The sequence below is a fragment of the Cuculus canorus genome, chromosome 1 (genome assembly GCF_017976375.1).
Source record: "Cuculus canorus isolate bCucCan1 chromosome 1, bCucCan1.pri, whole genome shotgun sequence".
Taxonomy (NCBI): domain Eukaryota; kingdom Metazoa; phylum Chordata; class Aves; order Cuculiformes; family Cuculidae; genus Cuculus; species Cuculus canorus.
This window is the reverse complement of record NC_071401.1, coordinates 197643818-197664411: the sequence shown is the minus strand read 5'-3', so window position 1 is coordinate 197664411 and position 20594 is coordinate 197643818. Positions and strand designations below refer to the sequence as shown.

Sequence of the window (20594 nt, the reverse complement as noted above, 5' to 3'; positions counted from 1 at the left end):
AGCTATTGCATCGATTGCACTGGCTAAATCTAGCATCAGCCCTTTTGATCTCTTAGCACCATTGCACAGGTCTGTTTAGAATCCTCTGAAAGTATAGGAGCCACAACATTTTGTTAACTTTTGCAACACACTCTTCCTGGTCATAGCTTCTCCATTGATGTTACGTCAGAGTAATTTGAGTATCACTGCCATTATCGGAGAGTCCTTGCTGTCCAGCTGACTGTACATTGTAGAGCTCTTTCTAATACCTTGAAATAACCTAGAATATTTCTGTTACATGTTAGTTCTGTTCCTTCTCTCCTTTTTAGTGGTATCTGGTTTTTCATGTTCTGTTTAAAAAGATGTTGTTAAATAGAGCTTCATTCAAGACCTGAAAGCCTCTCACAGCTTTTGTCTTCACAGCACGTTTAAATGAAGTAAGACATGAATAAAGTCTAATATGGGGAAAGGTAGTTTTGCATGTGTATTCTAGAACTATTTCTGCTTATTTTTTTATGTAAAAAAAAAATATAATTCTTGATGCTTTTCTATAGAAACCTGTAGGGAACTGCAGTGGGTCATGGTGTTAAAGAAAGTATTACCTTATTAAACCCTTGCTGTAATAAGAGGGAAAATGGGAAGTGTCAGGTGTCTGCCTGATGTTGTGCTGCTACTCTGCTGGTGTTCTCCAGAGACTCTTCCATCAAAACAGGGAAGGCAAAACCTGACATTTGCATACTTCAAAAGGAAGCAGGAATGATTTCTTTGAGAGAGGAGACAGGAAATTTAGTCTCTCCTTGTGTCGCAATAAAGGGCATAGGTAACTTGAGTTTGCTTCACAGTCTAGCTGTTTTTGACACAGGAGTCTTGACTTCTTACAGTGGCTCTTAGCAAAATTCTCTCTGTGGAATGGTGAATATCTCAGTTATTAGACTCCATTTTGCTGTAGCAGCAAGGTTCTTCCTGCATAGAAATGCAAAATTTCTGAGAAAGCCTTAGCTTCGTTCTATATATATATATATATATGTATTTAATTTAATATTCTTCCCTTATCTTTCTTAAAAATACAGGGTATTACACAGGAGAGAATGATAGTGAACTTTGCATGCACAGTCTTCCTATCAGCTAACCCTCATATTTTTAATTACTCAGTTCTTGAAAATTAAGCCCTTGCAAGATCTGTGTCATGGTGATAGCCTGCACAGAAAACTGAAAATACTTTAGGTGTTTGAGGGTTTTTTGTCCTCTGCAGTCGAGGGAGAGTTGTGCTGTGCATTTTTTTAGTGTAATGCATTGGATTATATCATGGCTTTCTTTTGTAAATGTGGTACTTGGCTGTTTTGGAGGGTACCTCCAGTTGGCAATGCCTGTAAGATGCTGGTAGCTTTCTAGTAGCTAAGAGTCATTTGAATTAACAATAACCCAAATGAGTGGGGACACTTATTTTCTGGCAGCAGAGCACAGAGGTTTGTAGGGTGTTTGTTTGTTTGTTTGCTTTTATTATAGAATACAGATACAGTTGTGCTTTGTGGAGTCAACTATCATCCTGATAGTTGATAGAGGAGGGAGAGGGACTCACACAGCCAGATACCATAGCATTTGCTCTCCGGTATGGAGCTGAGGTGAGGTTCTCACAGCACCACCTCTGCTATTATAGCTTATATGAACTTTCTGGTTATAATCCTTTTGGTTGTTAGCAAGAACTGATGGTTTACTCAACTGAAAATGTGGCTTAAACCACCAGTTCATTTTCGTGTATGAATTGGTCTGAATATTAGAAGGATCATCAGGCTTACTGTGCATATACCATTACACAGAAAAAAAAAAATCATCCCTAGTTATCTGGATATAGCTGAGCTATTTCTCTTAGAAGGGGATTGTGACTCTCTAGAAACAGTTGCTAGAGTTTTTATTGGGCTGTAAAATAATTGAGTTCTCAGAGTAAGTCGCACAGCAATTAGCATATGGCTGAGTCCACATGAACTACATTCACATCAGGTGGCTGTTTCCTCAGAGTGAGCTTGCTTGTTTTCAGGATGGGTGCTTGCCTCCAGGGCTGCCAGCACTTGGGATGCTGTGCACAGCTCAGCTGGAGAATATACATTACACTTGGCAACTTTTAAAAGCAAAATGGTAGTAAACTTATTGTAAGTGTGTACAAACAACAATTTTCGAAGGCATATAATTTTTTATGATGAAGGATATGCCACCAACCCAATAAATGTGTCTGTACAAGTGGCTGATGTGAAAGAGTGTAGTCTGATGATTCCTTTGTGCTGTGCTTTGCTTTCCGTGGGTCTAAGTGGGCAAACGGGATTTCTTTCAAATTAAGTTAAACAGGAAAAATGTCCTTTAGGAGCACAACTATTACTCACTATTACTCTTCAGCTGTAAAAGTGTATTCAGTCCAAGGGACCAGACTACAGCTAGTCCAAATTACTGTTTTATTGTTCCCTAATAATCACAGGAGATGTCAGTACTTCTTATAATTGAAGTTAAATAACTTAATGGAGAAATAAATGTCCATAATACAGTGTTTTAAGATTCTAATAAATGCTTGTCATTGGATGTTAGATTAAATTAGTACATATAAGGCAAAGTGGTGTGTGTAAGGAGAAGGAATTTTCAAAAGGGTATTGTTGGATTTTGAACTTAACTGGAACTCCTTAAATATCATTGGAATGAGAGTTAAAGGTCTCTAATGCACGATTACAGTACTCAAAGAAGCAAATAATACAGCAAATAGCATTTTCTAAATGAGATGGTACAATTTAATGTACATAATTTTCAGGTAAATGCAAAAAAAAGCATAGATATATATAATTATATAGAGAAAACATGTATGTAAATAAATGAATATAACCTTTGCTAGATGAAGAATCAGACTAAAATGTATGTCTTCTCTCTCTTTGGTCTTCAGCGCCTTGCGAAAGAAGCAGAGAAGTACCAAGCATCACATCAGTGGAGGGATGAGTTTGGGGTAAGTTTCAGTTTTTCTTCTTTTAACCTTATTGAGTTTTCTTACTTTGAAATGTTAACTATATTCTTACAAACAACATTCTTATATGTTGTTTATATAATCACCACAGAAGGAGTCATTGACTATGAATGGGCCGTTTATTTTTTTAAGTAAACAGTCTCAGTCTGGGTGTCTAGAGAATAAAGTGGACTTTTCATTTCAGAAGCTAATAGAGAGATTTGCAGGCCCAGGGATGTAGTTCTGATGGGTACACAAGACATCTGTTTGGTTTGACATACAAAGAATGATTAGAGAAAAGACATCTGAGTGATGGTTACTGTCAGTTAAAAGCATGCTACTCCAAGCACTGAAACACAGAATCAAAGAAAAGATTTTTGCAAGTTGTTTTTTGCTTATGTGGCGAGGGTTAAAAAAACCCAAAAAACAAACAACAAAAACAGGAAAAAGATTAATACAGAAGGATTTGGATGTCTAACTGACTGTCTATATTGGAAGTCATAGACTATTTTTTTAGAATCTTTTTCCATATTGTAATAACTGCACCTCTTCTCTTTAATATTCTAGTACTATTGAAAGAGACCCTAACATGTTCAAGCATTAAACTATCTTCTTCAATCATTTCAGACTTCACTGAAAAACAAGTGAGATGATTGTGAAATGTACATCATTAATTCTTTGTTACCAATCAAACCAAATTAATATTGTGCTGCATGATTATCAGCCTATTAATTTTAGGCTACAGTTCCCTGGTACGTGTCAAAGTCATTTATTATGCCTTCATTACCTGTTCCTTCAGAAATAAAAGCAGATGGTGCCTTTACGTGATACTGCTACAAACGTAGATGCTGTTTGCACATCCATAAGGGTCATAGTGGCACACAGTTTAATGCACAATGGTTTTCCATAATGTCCTTTCTGATCCAGTGTCCCTCAGACATTTGGAGATCTGAAAACAAACAGACAAAACCCCCCTAAGGTCAGGCCAAATAATTCAGATAAGAATGACTTGCTTTTAAGTGTGCAAAGAGGGCCTGGAAGCAGCCTGAATGCTTTTAAGTGTGCTCTCTGCACAGACACAGCTTCAAATACATGATAGAACACAGAATGCATGTTCCATAGGGATGCAATAATGAGAATGCTACAGTGACCTTTTCTGCTAATCTGTCTCTGTTTTGAATAGAAAACAAAAGCTGCAGGTTTAACGGTTTCAATGCAGAACAGTGTGAATACTGTCAGATGCTCTTACTAATAATTTTGCTTCTTGCTGTACACACTGACACTGCATCCACATCAACAATCAGCTTTTGGTTTTCTTTTTGCTCTTTACTTGTAGTAGAAGTCAGTAATACCAGAGAGGCTTCTGCTCTTATCAGAATTCAATGCCAAGGAGAGATCTCAAAGTAATTTTCAAATGTGACTTTATATTAAAATTGTGGCTCAGGCAAAGACTATAGTCGGAATAAAATAAAAAAAATAAAAAAAAAAAAGCACAGTTGGATTTATAATAAAGTAACTGAAGACTGAGCTTGTGCTTTATTGTTTTGAATTTGGATGAGAACAGTGTGCACCATGTAATAACCTTGACATTAGGTTATGCAATTAAATTTAAAATAAATGTATTAAGCCTCTTATAATTTAATTTGTTCCATTTTTGCCAGAAGTAATCTTTCTTCTCTTCTGGACTGCTTTTTAGAAAATGTCTGTTCAAATTAGTTTGCACGCATATCTTTCTGATAAACTTAATTTTCACTGGAAGATTCATTCTTCTAATGGCTGTGATGAAAAACAGGAGATATACTATAAAATTTTCTGCAGATGAGGGTTCTTAAAGTACTTCTACTAGCTTTATGAATGGTCTACATCATGGTGTATTGGGTTTATTTCTTGTCCAGGATTTGGTTTTGGGTGATGAAAGCTCTTCCAGCAGCATTGTACATGAGTCGCTGTAGAAAGAACCTCTTTGGGATCATCTATTTCTGCTCCTACTGAGCTCATGTTCAGCAATGTCCTTGACAGACAGATGGCAGCCAAATAAGAACCTCTGGAGTTTTAAGGAGAAAATATCACAGGCATTCCTTCTGGGAAAGTTTATATGGGCTCACTTTAGTGGAACAAATTCAGAAGAGTAAAGGCAAAGAGGATGGGCCATAATGCCAAGGTGTATACAGAGCTACAAGGGATGTGTCAATCAAAGACTGCCAGAATGGCTGTTTTTGCAATTTATTCAACATATGAATTTTATTGCACAGTTTGCAGCAAAAAACATGTGAGCATTAAAAATTTTAAAATGTTTTTTTGCAAGTTAGTCATAGAATCATAGAATAGTTTGGGTTGGAAGGGGTGTTAAAGATCATCTAGTTCCAACTGCCCTGCCATGGCAGGGACACATCCCCCTAGATCGGACTGCCCAAAGCCCCATCCAGCCTGGCCTTTAATACCTCCAGGGATGGGGCATCCACAACTTCCCTGGATGACCTGTGCCAGGCCCTCACCACTCTCATAGTGAAAAAATTCTTCCTAATGTTCAGTCTAAATCTGCCCCTCTGGTTTATAGCCATTGCCCCTAGTCCTATCACTACAAGTGTTTGTAAACAGTCCTTCCCCAGCTTTCTTAGCGGCCCCCTTCAGGTACTGGAAGGTCACTATAAGATGTTCTCTGATCCTTCTCTTCTCCGGGCTGAACAAGCCCAACTCTCTCAGCCTGTCCTTGTATGGGAGATCATCTTTGTAGCCCTCCTCTAGACCCGTTCCAACAGTTCCATATGCTTCTTACATTGAAGATTCCAGAACTGGACAGAATACTCCAGGTGGGGTCTCACAAGAGAGGAATAGAGGGGCAGAATCACTTCCCTTGCCCTGCTGGCCACACTTCTTTTGATGCAACCCAGGATACAGTTGGCCTTCTGGGCTGTGAGCACACATTGCAGGCTCATGTCAAGCTTCTCATCGACCAGCACCCTCGAGTCCTTCCCTGCAGGGCAGCTCTCAAGCACGTCATCCCTCATCATGTACTGAAAATGGGGATTGCCCCAACCCAGGTGTAGGATCTTGCAGTTGGCCTTGTTGAACCTCATAAGATTGTCACAGGCCCACCTCTCCAGCTTGTCCAGGTCCCTCTGGATGACATCCCGTCCTTCCACTGTGGCAACTACACCACTCAGCTTGGTGTCATCTGCAAACTTGCTGAGGGCGCACTCAATCTTGCTGTCAATATCATTGATGAAAATATTAAACAGCAGTGGTCAAGTATGGACCCTTGAGGGACACCACTTGTCACAGATCTCCATCTGGACTTTGAGCCATTGACCACTACTCTCTGAATATGACCATCCAACCAATTTCTTATCCACCGAGCAGTCCACCCATCAAATCCATATCTCTCCAGTTTAGAGAGAAGGATGTTTTGGGGGACCGTGTCAAAGGCTTTACAGAAGTCCAGATAGATCACATCTGCTGGTTTATTCGTGTCCACTGCTGGAGTTACTCCATCATAGAAAGCCACTAAGTTGGTCATACAGGATTTGCCCCTGGTCATACGGGATTTGCCCCTAGTGAAGCCATGCTGGCGGCCATTAATCACCTCCATGTGCTCCATGTGCTTTAGCATAGCTTCTAGGAGGATCTGTTCCATGATCTTCCCAGGCACAGAAGTCAGGGTGACAGGTCGGTAGTTCTCAGGGTCGTCTTTTCTCCCCTTTTTAAAAATGGGCACAATGTTACCCTTCTTCCAGTCACTAGGGACTTCTCCTGATTGCCATGACTTTTCAATTATCATGGAGAGTGGCTTGGTGACCACATCTGTCAATTCCCTCAGGACTCTGGGATGCATCTCATCAGGTCCCACAGACTTATTACTTAAGAGGATATATTTTGCATATTTACCATTAGTTTTTAGCTAAGTGACAGGAAAAAAGATCATAATGGTTTTTGGTATTTTGCATTGATAACTAAATATAAAAATAATTTTGTCAACTACAAATTAATTTTCTAAAAAGTGCAAAATTATTCAAAGGAATATTAATAAGAAGAATTAAGACTGCTGAGTGTGTTCTGAGCAAAAAAGGAAAAATTGAATTCATTAATGTTTAATTGTAACGTGTATTGTTTTCCGATCAAACTTAAAATCAATTAAATATCTGAACTGTTTTTACTCCTGTAGTCCTAAAATAATATTTACGTCTCAGAAAACTATTAAGTCTTTAGCCTATATTTGTGAAGTTTATGAAGGCAAAGATAAAGCTCCTAGATTTAGGCAAGTGAAGAAATGCTGTCCTGTGCTTGCTACTCCATCAGTATTGCCCAGTTCCCTAGCTGCATATTTAGTTGGATAAATAAACGCTACGTAAATGTTTTCTGATGAATGCAGTTACAAATCAGAGGTGCAAAACAATATTTCTAAATGAGATAGCCTTGACAGTTTGAATTTTCTTGTATGCTGCAGAGTGAAAGAGGGATGGTTTTGACAGTCGTGATGGTCCAATTATTTTTCTGGCATAGAGATGCACAAAAAAATAGTACGTGAATTGGAAGAAGGAGGAGATAATTCTGTATGAAATAATTGTTTTTATTCCCCAAATGGGTCTTCTACAATTACATTTGATACCACATTTGATTGCCCTGCAATGGTTGGTTAACTAAAGCAATTTCGTTTTCAGTTGGATTGCAATATTAATTGTACTTACACATGTATAAACATAAGGGATATCTCATTTGTATTTTAACAAGGGGAGTCTTTATGGATGGCCTATTAGCATCCGCTTATCTATATGAAGATTGAGACTCAGACTTTTAGGAATTAATTATCATGTTAAAATGCCATATGAAAAAGCCTTTCAATGTGCTTTCTCTTTAACCAAGAGTGTAATTTTATATTCTTCCATGTAAATGATGATTTTCTGAGTCCTGGTGTTTCTAAGAAAGCTTTTACTGTGATCATATGTTGTATCAGAGATAATAAATAATGGTCCATTGTTGGATGTGACGTTACATAGACAAATAATATACGTAGAAGTTAGTGTTGTGTGCTTGAATTTTATGTTACGTAAGTTTAGGGTAATTGAATATTGTTGTGTCCCAACAATGGACCACACAGTCGCATGTATCAGGTAAATAAATGGACTGCAGGATGTGTTCTCCTCTTGCACTGGCGTCATACAACAGTGTGGAATTGACTTCTGGACTTGTGCTTGTGTGGAGGAACTTCTCCACTTGGTGACAGAACTCAGGGAAGAGGTGAGCAGGCTGAGGACTATCAGGGAGTTTGAGAGGGAGATTGACCACTGGACCTGTGGGTCCAGTTCTGTTCGATATCTTTATCAGTGACCTGGGTGAAAGGATTGAATGTACTCTCAGCAAGTTTGCAGATGACGCTAAGCTGGGACAAAGTATTGATCTGCTTGATGGCAGGGAGTTTCTTCAGAAGGATCTGAACAAGCTGGATCAATAGGCCGAGGCCAACAGGATGAGGTTTAACAAGGCCGAGTGCAGAGTCCTGCACTTGGGATGCAACAGCCCCATGGCGCTCCACAAGCTTGGGGAAAAGTGACGGGAAAGCTGCCTGGCAGAGAAGGACCTGGGGGTGTCGGTTGACAGCAGACTGAACATAAGCCAGCAGTGTGCCCAGGTGGCCAAGAACAATACTATCTTGGCCTGTGTCAGAAACAGTGACAGCAGGACCAGGGAAGTGATTGTGCCCCTGTACTCAGCACTGGTGAGGCCACACCACAAATCCTGTGTTCAGTTTTGGGCCCCTCGCTACAAGAAAGCCATTGAGGTACTGGAGCGTGTCCAGAGAAGAGCAATGAAGTTGATGAATGGGTTGGCTCACAAGTCTTATCAGGGGTGGCTGAGGGAACTGGGGTTGTTTAGCCTGGAGAAGAGGAGGCTGAGAGGAAACCTTATCACTGTCTGCAAATACCTGAAACAATGTTGTAGAGAGGTGGGTGTTGTTCTGTTTGCCCAAGTGACTTAGGATAGGATGAGAGAGAATGTCCTCAAGCTGGGCCAGGGGAGGTTCAGACTGGACATTAGGAAGTATTTCTTCACCAAAACTGTTATCAAGCACTGGAACAGGCTTGATTGAGTAACCATCCCTGTAGGTATTTAAAAGACAGGTAGATTAAGTGCTTAGGGATATGATGCAGTGGTGCACAGGTACGGTTGGACTTAATGATCTCAAAGGTCTTTCCCAGGCTAGGGATTCTATGATTCTGTGATTCCGTGATTCTGTGATTTCATGATTCTATAATTCTGTGGAAGTTTTAATAACACAAAACATGGGCAAAGTGTCAAAGCTGTCTATTTCTTCACTCCATACTTTGATTCAAAAACCAGTGAAATAAATCTTCCATTGATTTTTATTCCTTTTGCATAAGACCTTACACTTCTAAAGCCTATGTGATTTTGAAAAAAGAAAAACGCTGTGATTGATTTAAATTGACAGACAGATGGTGAAGGTTTTAGGAAGGATTATATATTATTCTCTGAAGGGTTGTGTGCCACCTTCACTTCTGTGACATATAGCTTTCATTTGTGTATAATTTAAATTAAATGAACCATATCTCACTGGAAGGGTTGAAATGGCCTTTTTTCTGTCAGTGATTTTTTTGTCCTTTGACATCTTTCTGCTTGGGGGACAGCTCTGTGTGTGCCCTGGGAATGGTAGGAAGGTGACGTGTAGAGCAAAAAAAAATGAATCATGTTCACTGAAATTGACTGGTTCCAGGGTGGTTCTGATGCTTATTTGATACTTATCAAATCACTTACGCCTTTTTGCTTTGTAAAAATGCACTGCAGCTATTGCAGAAACAGGCATTTCTGCATGCTTTTCAATAGCACTTTCTCACAGGAAGACAGAATGTACAACAGAGTGTTTGAAACACTCTCACTTTCCTAAGATCTCTGTAATTAGTAAGAAGAGCTTCATCTTGGTGTAGAAGTTCACCTTGCGCGTGCCTCTGTTCACTCAGAACCTTGTCCCTAATGATCAGATTGTTATTGTGACAAAGTTTCAGTGATGCCTTCTGGTTTACACATTTCAATGAGGCACTACTTATGTATAATAAATAAGTCTTGAAGGCAAAAAAAGTTGTAGGTCATTGCAAAACTTTTTAAGGGTAATGCCTCTTTCTACCTTGCCTAGAGTTCTCCTTTTATAACTGCCTAGCTCTCAGGTAACTTTTTGAGTCTAGAAATCATAGATTTCCTCCAAAATCTGGACTGCCACGGGACAGTTATTCCATGCTTTTGTTTGCCTATTTAAGACCTAATGGGACCCTATATCAGCTCTGTATAAGGGTTAGTGTCATTATTCATTTGAACACTTTCTTAAGGATTATAACTTGTATAACTGATAAGTTTTTCCACACTACAGGAAAATGGCGAACAGTAGCTTTACAAATGGAATCAAGATTATACATAAGCAGTGATCTTAAAGGTGTAATTATAATCGAGCTAGCTTTTCTGCTCTATCTTTTGGTCTTTCGATTTTGTTTATTTGTCATCCCTTAATATGTTTACATTAAACATAAACCATTCCAAGAATCTCATCTGGGCAGCAAAGTACTTGCTTGGTAGGGAACTTGCCAAAAAAGCTTTTAAAGTAAAGTGAAGAAATAACTTCAATCATTATTGAATCTTTCAAGCATTCCATTTTATCTGAAAAAATCAAATATATTCAATGACATCTAATACTCCTTTTACTTATTGACCAGGTAACTAATTTAAAAAATGTGCAGCTTCTGAAAAAGAGGTGAAGGGAATAAGCTGGGAAAGGGAAAAAAAAAAAAAAAGAAAGGTGTGATTTCTCATTATTAAGACACCATGCATATGCATTATCACCTTCATTTTGAATGAGTCTTTAATGTGCTTTCTGAACAAACATCTTACTAAAAGCAAGATGTAGTATTATACTCAATCTATTAACACCCTGCAGGTTCTTTAGTTTACAATAAAGAAGTATGCTATCTTAAGAAAAAGCTTATTTTGAGGCTGCTGTTGTGCTTATTTTCTAAGAGTTCATTGAATTTCTAACACAGATGAAGCTAATAGGTTTTTGATTTTACATTTCACCTTCAAATTCAGTTGCTAATTTAAATCCGTTACAAGTAAGTCTTAGCATTGCTTTACTACCTTTGGTGAATCCGTAAAATCACTTAGGAATAGACTTCAAGGATGCTGCTTATTTTTTCTGTAGGCTTCTTTACCAAATATTTTCAATTGAAAAATAACAGTATCTTTCTCCTTAATTCATTCTTGCCAGTATACCTAGAATCTAACTAGTTTCCCCTGTTTGCATCACCTCCTATGCAAACTCATATTCCCTGTTGCCCATCACATTTATGTTATCGTGATCCTTTTTAACACTGAATTTAGGAAATATGCCGATATTTTGGAAAAAGGAATATTAACCTATTTAACTCTACTGCTTTTGAATTACTGATAGGAGGAGAGAAGTTCTTGTTTTGTTTTGTTTTGTTTTTTAATTAAAAGAAAAAATCCCAACTGATAAAACTGAATATGCACAAAATGTTAATCAATGGAGTAGAACAGCAACATTCAAGTAAAGCTATTCATAATGGAGGCAGACTTCTAAAAGATTGAGAAGTTTAGAAATGATGATAAAGTTTTGATTCTTCCTTCAGAGAAGGAGTGCCATTCATAATAGCAAACCTTGGAGATTATTTTTAAAATGTAAATATTTTTATAATGTTTTCTATGAAAAGGGGAAAATACTGGAAATATATACATATGGGCTTAGGACTATGCATCATATTTCTTACAAAAACAGAGCCTTTTTGAAATTCTGAGATGAGTAGGTTGGATATTTGGAGGTAGAGACATTTGTGTTTTTCTTCACTCCATTTCTTTATATTTTTTCAAATGATAAAAATACAAGAGTCCTGCAGGCCTTGGCAGTTTACCTTGTACTTTTGCCGCAGGATTCCTGTAATATACTAGGTGAAAAATCATCTTCTCTTTGTCACAACTCCTCTTTAGAAAAAGAAAAAGGAGCTAATATGCAAGTTGGAAGGTGTATGTATTTAAAAGTTTGTAAGGCTCAGAGACATCATGAAATATCATGCTAAAAAAAGAGACAAAACATAATGGCTTACGAAAATAAAAATAAAATATGGCAATTTCAAAATATTACATACTTAAGTGTGCTACTAACAATAGTGTTCCAAGAACAGTGGCTTATGCAGTAGTTGGAAACAGAAAATGTTTGATGTCTGTACTGTTTTACAGTTGAAATACATTAGGAAAAAATACCAGGAGTTTCATTCTGCTTAGACATTAAAATTTGCTGGGAGTACTAGACAGTCCAATTATTAATAGCTGCATTTTGCTCGGGGGATTTGGGAGTTCTCGTCCTTCCATCCCCTGATTATGGTGCAGGTCTCATCAGAATTTAAAGAAAAGGTGAAATTGTGACTCTTTTATGTCTTGAAAATGATGATTTGTGATTCATGTAGTGGTAGATATTTTTGTAGGCTTGCCACGAAGGAAGAGATGTACATAACACAGAGCAGAGAGACTCTTCAATGTTAGCAGTATGTTGGCATTCTTCTGCATTGTGCAAAGAAACAATAAAAAATTGTGCCTCATTTGACCAGAAATGTGGGCTGTTGAGCACTTGTTTACTTTTCTCCAGTTCATTTTTACTATCATCTGTGAGCAACTAAGAACTGTATAAATAAATACACTGGCTCTAGGTTTCATTGGAGCAAAGTTAGGATTTAGCAAGTCTTGAGAGCTCTAGGCCAACTCTATAACTGCCTGTAATTTATGTATCTATTGGAAACACTGTCATCCTATTTTCCTTTTCCTGTTTGGTAGTCCCACATTATACTGCATTGAAGCAATGTCTATTGTAACTGTCTTGAAAATAGAAAGAATAAATAAAAATATGACTATAGTAATCTAGAACATATCTTTACTTTTAAAAATGGATGAATAATCCCTGATGAATAATTAATTCAAGTAGGATTCTCTTCTTAGTCCTTTGGGCATTACTACTTCTCAAGAGAGAAACTTTAGTTTTGCATTTCTTAAGAGTTACACATGGGAATGGTAAAACTAAGGAAGTTGTCTCTATTGATTTTTTTTTTTTCTGTGCTTGCAAAAAAATCTGCTATTTTCTCCTGATAAAACTCTTTATGCTTTGTGTGTTATTTTTTTCCACCTAAAAAGTGAGAGAAGACTTCCAGCAAAAGTTTTCTACCAGACTGAATGTTCTCCATATAGGCAAGTTTAATTTGTTCTAATTTGCTGTGGGAACAGTAGTTGAAATCACTTTTAGACCTAAAGTATTCTAAAATAGTAATCTGTCAGTTGTCAAGGTTCTTAAGGTGGTGGGCACACACAACCGGTGGCCTGGGGAGACACCTTTTATGCAGAATGTCCCAAGCCCTCATCAGCACTGAAGCTGAAGGAAGGCATGGTGGGGACATAATTTCTCTTTGCGCGTGTCAGGCAAGTCCTTCTGAAAGTCCATGAGGGGCTTTTGTATTGATTACCTCCAAAACGCTAGGCGAAGAAATCTCAGATTGGTCAAGCGCAGCTTCTCCTCTGCTCTGATTGCTTGATTTTTGGGAACTCGGTTCCTGGAAGGCTTGCTGCAATAGTTCTGGAAGACTTTGCAAAAAGTTGCTAAGTTAGGATGATTTGTGTTTATACCATTTTCTGGAGCTGTAAGTTATGAGCCCATCACATTCAGTAAACCTCCTAAAGCAAAAAGTCTTTAGTAAGGCAGATGTCAAAGTTTGTACCCTGAACTGTGTGAAAAGGAGAAGGGGGCAGGAAAGCAAGAGGAAAGAGGCCCAGACTGTTTTGGCTGTTGCCAAAGAGGTTTGGGGAAGGTTTGGAAATGACTGCTTTACTTCAATTGCCTCCTTCCTTTCTCCACAGTTTTCACCTCTTGTTTTTTTTCTGGATGTGTACATCTTATCATCCTTAACAAGACACTGCACCCTTTTTTTTGCAGCATTCTGTCTTCACCCTGTTTCCCACCTTCCATTATGCCTTCTTAAACACTTGTAATTCCTTTCTCTTTGCTTTCTGAAATCCCGTTTTGTGCTTCTGTAGTGCTGTGCAATGGTGCTGTTGAGAACTGACACGAAATAGTCCTTAAGCATCACAGGATAAATTTTGAGAAGAGTTGATGCATTTATTCAAACTTGTATCCTGGACTGTTCTGCTCTGTTTAGTACAGAACAAGTGGAGCATCTTCCAAAGAAGCATTAAAGGATGTAGGTAGCATCTGGATTTCTTTAGTTCTGTTTGTTCCCCATTTTCAGAAAGCATTTGTTTTGGTAGTTTTAACCTGTGATTCATAGTACTTGGGAACAGAAAAAAACCAAGAAAGACTTCTGTATTCCAAACAAAGACAGGACTGGATGGTGAAAAGATATCACATGCTTTCGGTGTTAGAGAAAGAATATGAAGTCTTTTTAAATTGCACAATTTTCTGTCAGGAGATGTATGTGATTCCCTGAAATAAAGCAGCCTGTGATTGCGACAGTGCAAATGCTCATCCAAGCACCCTACCCTGCTGACTTAAATGAATCAGCTTATTCAAAACTTTTAATTTAGTGCAATTGTTAAGTTAGAGAATGAGAAATGTAATAGCAAGATGTTGATACAGACTTTAAAACGTATTGCTCTCCTGCATAAATTCCAGCATCAAGTGCAATATATCCAATAATTAAGAAAAAAAGTAATTATGTTTTAATTATTTTTGATACGATCCTTTTGCTTGCAGTGATTATCTGGAAAAGTCTTCGTCATTCTGTATTAAATACTAAAATGAATGACATTTTCCAGCTGCTGGCTTAACTCATGCTACTGAACTGCTTCCAAAATAAGCATGGAGCCTTGTTTTATTGCAGTGATTGGGGGCAAGAGATGCACAAAATGAATGTCAGAGCTGAATAATTTAATTACGATTCCTTCTGTTCTTTATTAATTAGGTGAACATGAGATATTTCTTAAAGCTTGGTAACTGCTGTCCACGGCTTCTTTCCTTCTAAGACGTCAGATCTAGCAAAATTGTTTAAAGTAAAATGTTAATGAAGTGGTTAAGAGTTATTTTTGAAAGTAGCCTATTAAAATAATTAAAAGTCAATATGCCAGACACATTTCTTATGTACGTGAACCAAAGCCATCTCAGAAGAAGTCATGGCCTGAGATGCTTTGAACTTTATTATATTTTGAAAAAGCAGTTTTCACTTTTAAGAGAAAATTGAGGGATTTTGGTTTTTTTTTTTTTTACTAATTTTCATGCAAATTTTATAATATAAGGTGCAGGAATTGCTTTTTTGTGTGTTATAACTCTGTGAGGTTTTTTTGGACACGCTTTAAGTGATTGAATAAATCAAATGAAGGATTGATGCAGGAAAAGAAATCAAGTGTTCTTAAAAAAATAACTTAAGATCATTAACTTCATAGGTCAGTGTGAACTATGTAAGATGTGATCAATACTTTGGATGAGACTTTCATAGCATATATATGAAAATTCATTTTTCCTGTGTTACATAGTATTGAAATACTAAGGAAAAAAATAGTGTATTTAATTTCCCTGCAGAAATACAAGTTATAATCTCTTTGTATTTTAGTTTTTACATATGGGAAAAGGAAAGAAAGAGAGCTATAAAACTCTCCGCTGCTGCAGCTTAAAAAAACTATGCAAAATTTTGTAGGCATTTTTATATTCCAGTGAGATTCTTAAAAGATGTTAATGTTGTCTGAGTACTTTTACTTAGAACTGAATTACAGTGACTTTCTGTAATATATTCCTTGCCATAGAGTTCTTTATAAAGAGAGAAATAGAGAAGAAAATTAAATAGAGGAGGAAATTGCTGTTTCTATGGAACTGTTTCAACCATTGCATATATCAAAGTGTGTGTATATAAATATAAAAATTAGTTTTCTGTTAAAAGTTAAAGCTTTGACAAGAGGATGAAAGAAACATTTCGATAATGTTGATATGGGGGTTTTGGTATATTTTGTGAAAGGGAAATGGTTTGCTATATATTATATTCAGTAATAATAATATATTCTGAATAGACCAAACCATAAATTCAAGTGAATTCATGTGTTCGGAGCCAAAAATATACTGACATAATGTGGTTGCTTTTTTTTTTTCAGTTTCTTGCCAAAATAGACATAGTTCATAAGCAATTTTTTCTTTGTGTTTAATTCTTTTGCCTTCCTAGTGTTTAAGATCATATGATAGTTTCTAGACTTCAGAAAATTAATCCAGCTATCCATCCACTCGTTATATAGTTAAGTTAAAGAATGATTACCAGCATTGATAATTCAAAATTCTGGAAACATTTTGCAAATGCCTATGACTTATTTGTTTTCATAGTAGCAGTTGTTTTAATGTCTTTAACTGCTGTACAGTTCCCAGGGAAGTAGAAGGTTAGATTATGGGTTTAAAACACACTGTGTAGCCTTTGAATTGAAGTCCAAACAAAAGTATTGTGGTCTGAAAAAATGTGGGGTTTGTATCTGATTTGTTGTGTCAATGGATTTCCAGTAGGTGAAGTGAAAGCTTTATGCCATTGCTTGTGAATAAGTGTTAGATTTACGTTGGATGTATTTAGATTATTTTCTTGGTAATTGTGTGGAATTGAAATGGACAATAACCTCACTTATAGAATAATTGTGTCCATTTTACTGCCAGAAGCAAACAAATCCCTCATCAAGGATATGGTCTGCATTTTATATAGCCAGTAATAATTACTTAAATTAAAAAGTTATAATTCACTTACTTATATCTATTAGTTGTTTAATACGTTACAAAGACAGAAAGGTTAAGATAGTATGAATTTACTTGTGTAATACTGGCTGCCGTGGCTTGTGGAGTTCACTTTTATGTAGATCATCCTTTATGTCTTGTATCTTATCTGGCTATCATTTGATAAAAACACAAGGAGTAAGCAAATCGAGGTTTCCCCACAGAGAGTGTTTGTCTTCTGTTGTGATCTATCAGCATTTTTCATTAGCTATGTTTCTGCTCAGCCCTGATTAGTTTTATTGGCTTCTGATAGACACCAAATGTGAGCTAAAGAAATATGATTATGTATGCAAAAAATAATAGAAATATAATTTTAAAAATAGACACTTTTTTTTTTTCCCCTCAGATTCTAGGTTCTGGAGCTTGAAATGATGAAACTCCAGGGAGATACCCTAGGGACTGCTGGGCATGGTTCCCACCTTAGTGCGCAGCTGGGTTTGGATAAACCTTGGAAAATACCTGATGTCTCACCAGTATAGATAGCCAAGAAACTACCCTTTTGAGTTTTCCTTCCACTGTAGTGCCAGATGCTAAAGCTTTGATTCCTTTTAAATATTTTGTAACTACTGATTACAACATTCATAAATATGATCTTATTTTTTTGGCTATAATGAATGGAACACAGTAGTGATTTAACAAATGTAAACTGGTTTTCTTTGGGGAAAGTTGTATGACATTTTTGCCCATTACTCAGTTAAAAATAATTTCTTCAAAGAATTTGCAGATTTGTTGGAGTTGGGAACTGGCATATTTTTGTATGCCATTATGATTAATATAAGAGATGTAAATAAATGTAGCCAAGTTCATTACATCCTAGCAACTATGTAGGTATGAATTCAGAATGCCAAAGCCAATACCCTACAAATCTGATTTAAATTCATGTCCAAATTATTTAACTGGCCTCTGATACTGTACTAATTTTAGTATTTGCAAACTAGATAAACTTCAACCATTTTAGACAATTTCTTCTTGGCCTCTTCTCCCAAATGACAGGGGACAGGACAAGGGGGAATGTCCTCAAGCTCCTCCAGGGAAGCTTCTGACTGGAAGTCAGGAAAAAAATTTTCATGTAAAGGGTCACTGGGCACTGGCAGAGGCTGCCCAGGGAGGTGGTTGAGTCACCTTCTCTGGAGGTGTTTAAGGGACAGGTGGATGAGGTGCTGAGGGAGCATGGTTTAGGGATTGGTAGGAATGGCTGGACTTTATGATCCAGTGAGTCCTTTCCAACCTAGTGATTCTGTGATTGTATAATTCTATGATTCTTACTATTATTTAATTTATTTTTATGCTCTTTCATCAACTCAAGAAAGTAATGCTGAACAAATTAAAATGAACATGCTTTGCTGCTTTAATTAAACAGATAGGACAGTTTGATATAAAGGTTAATTAGCTGCTAACAAATTAATTTCATTTTCCCACCTGGAAATTGTCTATGTAATTGATTGCATTTTGCCTTATGAAAAGAAGCCATTTGCAGTTGCTTATGCTTTGAGGTAGTTACTGTGATGAGAAGATTAGCAGTTTCCTGAACCTTTTACATGACTGTATTTACCAAAATTAAAAAGGATTTAAAAGATTTTTGTTTTTTCTCTCTTGGTATTTCTCTCCTTTCCTTGGTTTTGACTTAGAAGGCAGAAGAAGGAATATAGAATATTTTTTTTTGTATGTGTTTATATATGCAAAAGGTTCGTTCACTAACTCCAGAAGAGTCTCCTTTTCATTTTTCCTGGTTTTGTGTGACACATGCAAATACATAAAATCCTAGATTTTTTTTCCCATCATTTTTGTGGTGAGATAAGAATGTTGAGGGAGTTTTGGCTGATAGGAGAGGGAGAGAATAGCTTTTTGAATTGTTAACCGTCGTTATCCACCTACTTGGGTAGGGCAGAGGCATATTATAAATCTTCCTTCTACTTGAATCAGAGTGGATATTGATTTTTGGTGTTTTTATCCATTGGGACAATAGTAATATTATTTGTGACTTCCTATTCATGACATAAAACACTTTGATACTGGGTTTCTTCCAGAGACTCTTCGGTTGACTTCACTGAGTTATGGCTCAAACTGAAACAAAGGATTTGAAGAAGTCTTTGGAAGATAATGTGGACTGAAGGGTTTTTTTGTGAAAAGTTGATGGTATTAGCTGTACTGTGTCTATGTCATAATCTTCAAAAACGCATCTATCTGCAATGTTGAAAACTACAAAATAGCAAATTAAAATACGTAGTAAAGGGGATTATAGCCATTTCAACACTGTTTTCAAGTGTTGCAAGACTAGAGAATCAAGTAATCAACCCTTAAAATAATAGGAATAATTTAGAAGCAGGAGCTTATTATCCCACTCCATTGGTTACTACTGAGATAGTTTGCATCAGGGCCCCTACCTCTGGTTCCTTGAGCCCTCAGCATGAGAAGATTTGGAGCTGAAGCTTTGTTGACGCCTGTACTCGTATTTTTGTCATATAGAGCTGTTTTACTGTGTATTTTTTCTGTGGTTTACAATTTCTATGACCAGTTCTAGAGACTTGAAGACAGGATCTCCCTTTGTAATATATTTTATACCTCTTTTAGAGGCTGTGCATGCAGCTTTAACACACTTCACCTCTTAACTTAAATGTGTGATGTAGCATCACATGGACACTGAGGGGAGGGAAAAAAAAGTCTACTAATTGTACTGTGTAGTAAAATAGCAGAGTTTTCTCCTGAACTCTGAATGTTGTGTATAAAAACCCCCAACTTCTTACTCAGCTTTACTAATTATAATTTGCACAAGATAAATTAAATAAAGTGTGGTTAAAATCAGCATGTAATTGGATAGCATCATGGTGAGAATAAGAAGACAAGACGATGTGATGCTCTGAAGGTCATGTCATTAAGGGAACCAAGCAGTGGATGGGCTGTGGCAGTGCAATCTCTGCACACACACTCCTTAGTCACAGAGATAGCTGAGACCTGCACCGGTCGCGGTGAGCCCAGCCTGGGGTATGTCTCAGTTCAGGGCTCTGGACAGCAGCTTGGCCCTGATCCAGGCTGAGTCTGGATTTCTGAGTTTTAGCTGGACCTTTTCAAATTAAATGTATTTCAAAAAATACGTTATCCATCAATGTGAAGAAACAAATGTTGATTTTTCTAGATGAGATAGTCTATTCAGTAAAAATTGAAATAAAATAATAAATACAAATTTTAATATAAAAATAATAATTGTTCTAAATGTGTATGTAGCTGTACTATTCACATGCCCAGAAAGGAAGGAGAGGGGAAGAGGAGATGAGAGCAGAGAAATGTTCATTCCATTTGCTAATTGTGACTTAATTGGTGTAATGTGGCTCACATTGATTACTACATATTGAAAAGAATGCTGTGTTCAGTGATAGAGAATACCTAAAGTTACAGGGTTGATAGTCTCCAGTTAGTGGGTCCTGACTCTGTGAAGATGCAAATTAGGGTCAAGACTTCTCAGTGATGTGAAGCATGAGGTTCTTCAAAAGTCCTTGTAGAAACAGGATATTGTTACCTGAAGAATATTAATACTGGAAACTCAAATACTTCCAGAGTTTTAGATTCTTCCAAGTGGAGACTTCAGTGAACTTTTCGTGATCTCAGTTTTTAACTCTGATGCTTAAATTCTCGCCACCATCAGCACTGCAATCTTTGAATCCAGCCTCAGATCAAAATCCCTCAGAACTCATGTCAAGGGCTTGAAAGTGCATTTTTTTTTAATCTGGAATATGTATCTGTATGTTACTTCTCTGATAGATTATCTGTTTATACGAGGGTTTTATATTTTAGTGCCTCTGTCTAGCACACAGTTGATTAATAAATTATTCATTTTAT

General features: G+C 36.9%; 1 protein-coding gene across 10 annotated transcripts in view; it reads left to right on the top strand.

Annotated features, from left to right (window-relative positions):
* The window catches only part of CACNA2D1 (calcium voltage-gated channel auxiliary subunit alpha2delta 1), a 399914-nt gene that overhangs the window by 185954 nt on the left and 193366 nt on the right, over nt 1-20594 (top strand). For all 10 annotated transcript variants that reach the window (XM_054068845.1, XM_054068882.1, XM_054068852.1 and 7 more), the window contains exon 4: nt 2900-2959. In XM_054068845.1, the coding sequence (XP_053924820.1) occupies nt 2900-2959 (60 nt within the window). The remainder of the gene's footprint in view (nt 1-2899; nt 2960-20594) is intronic.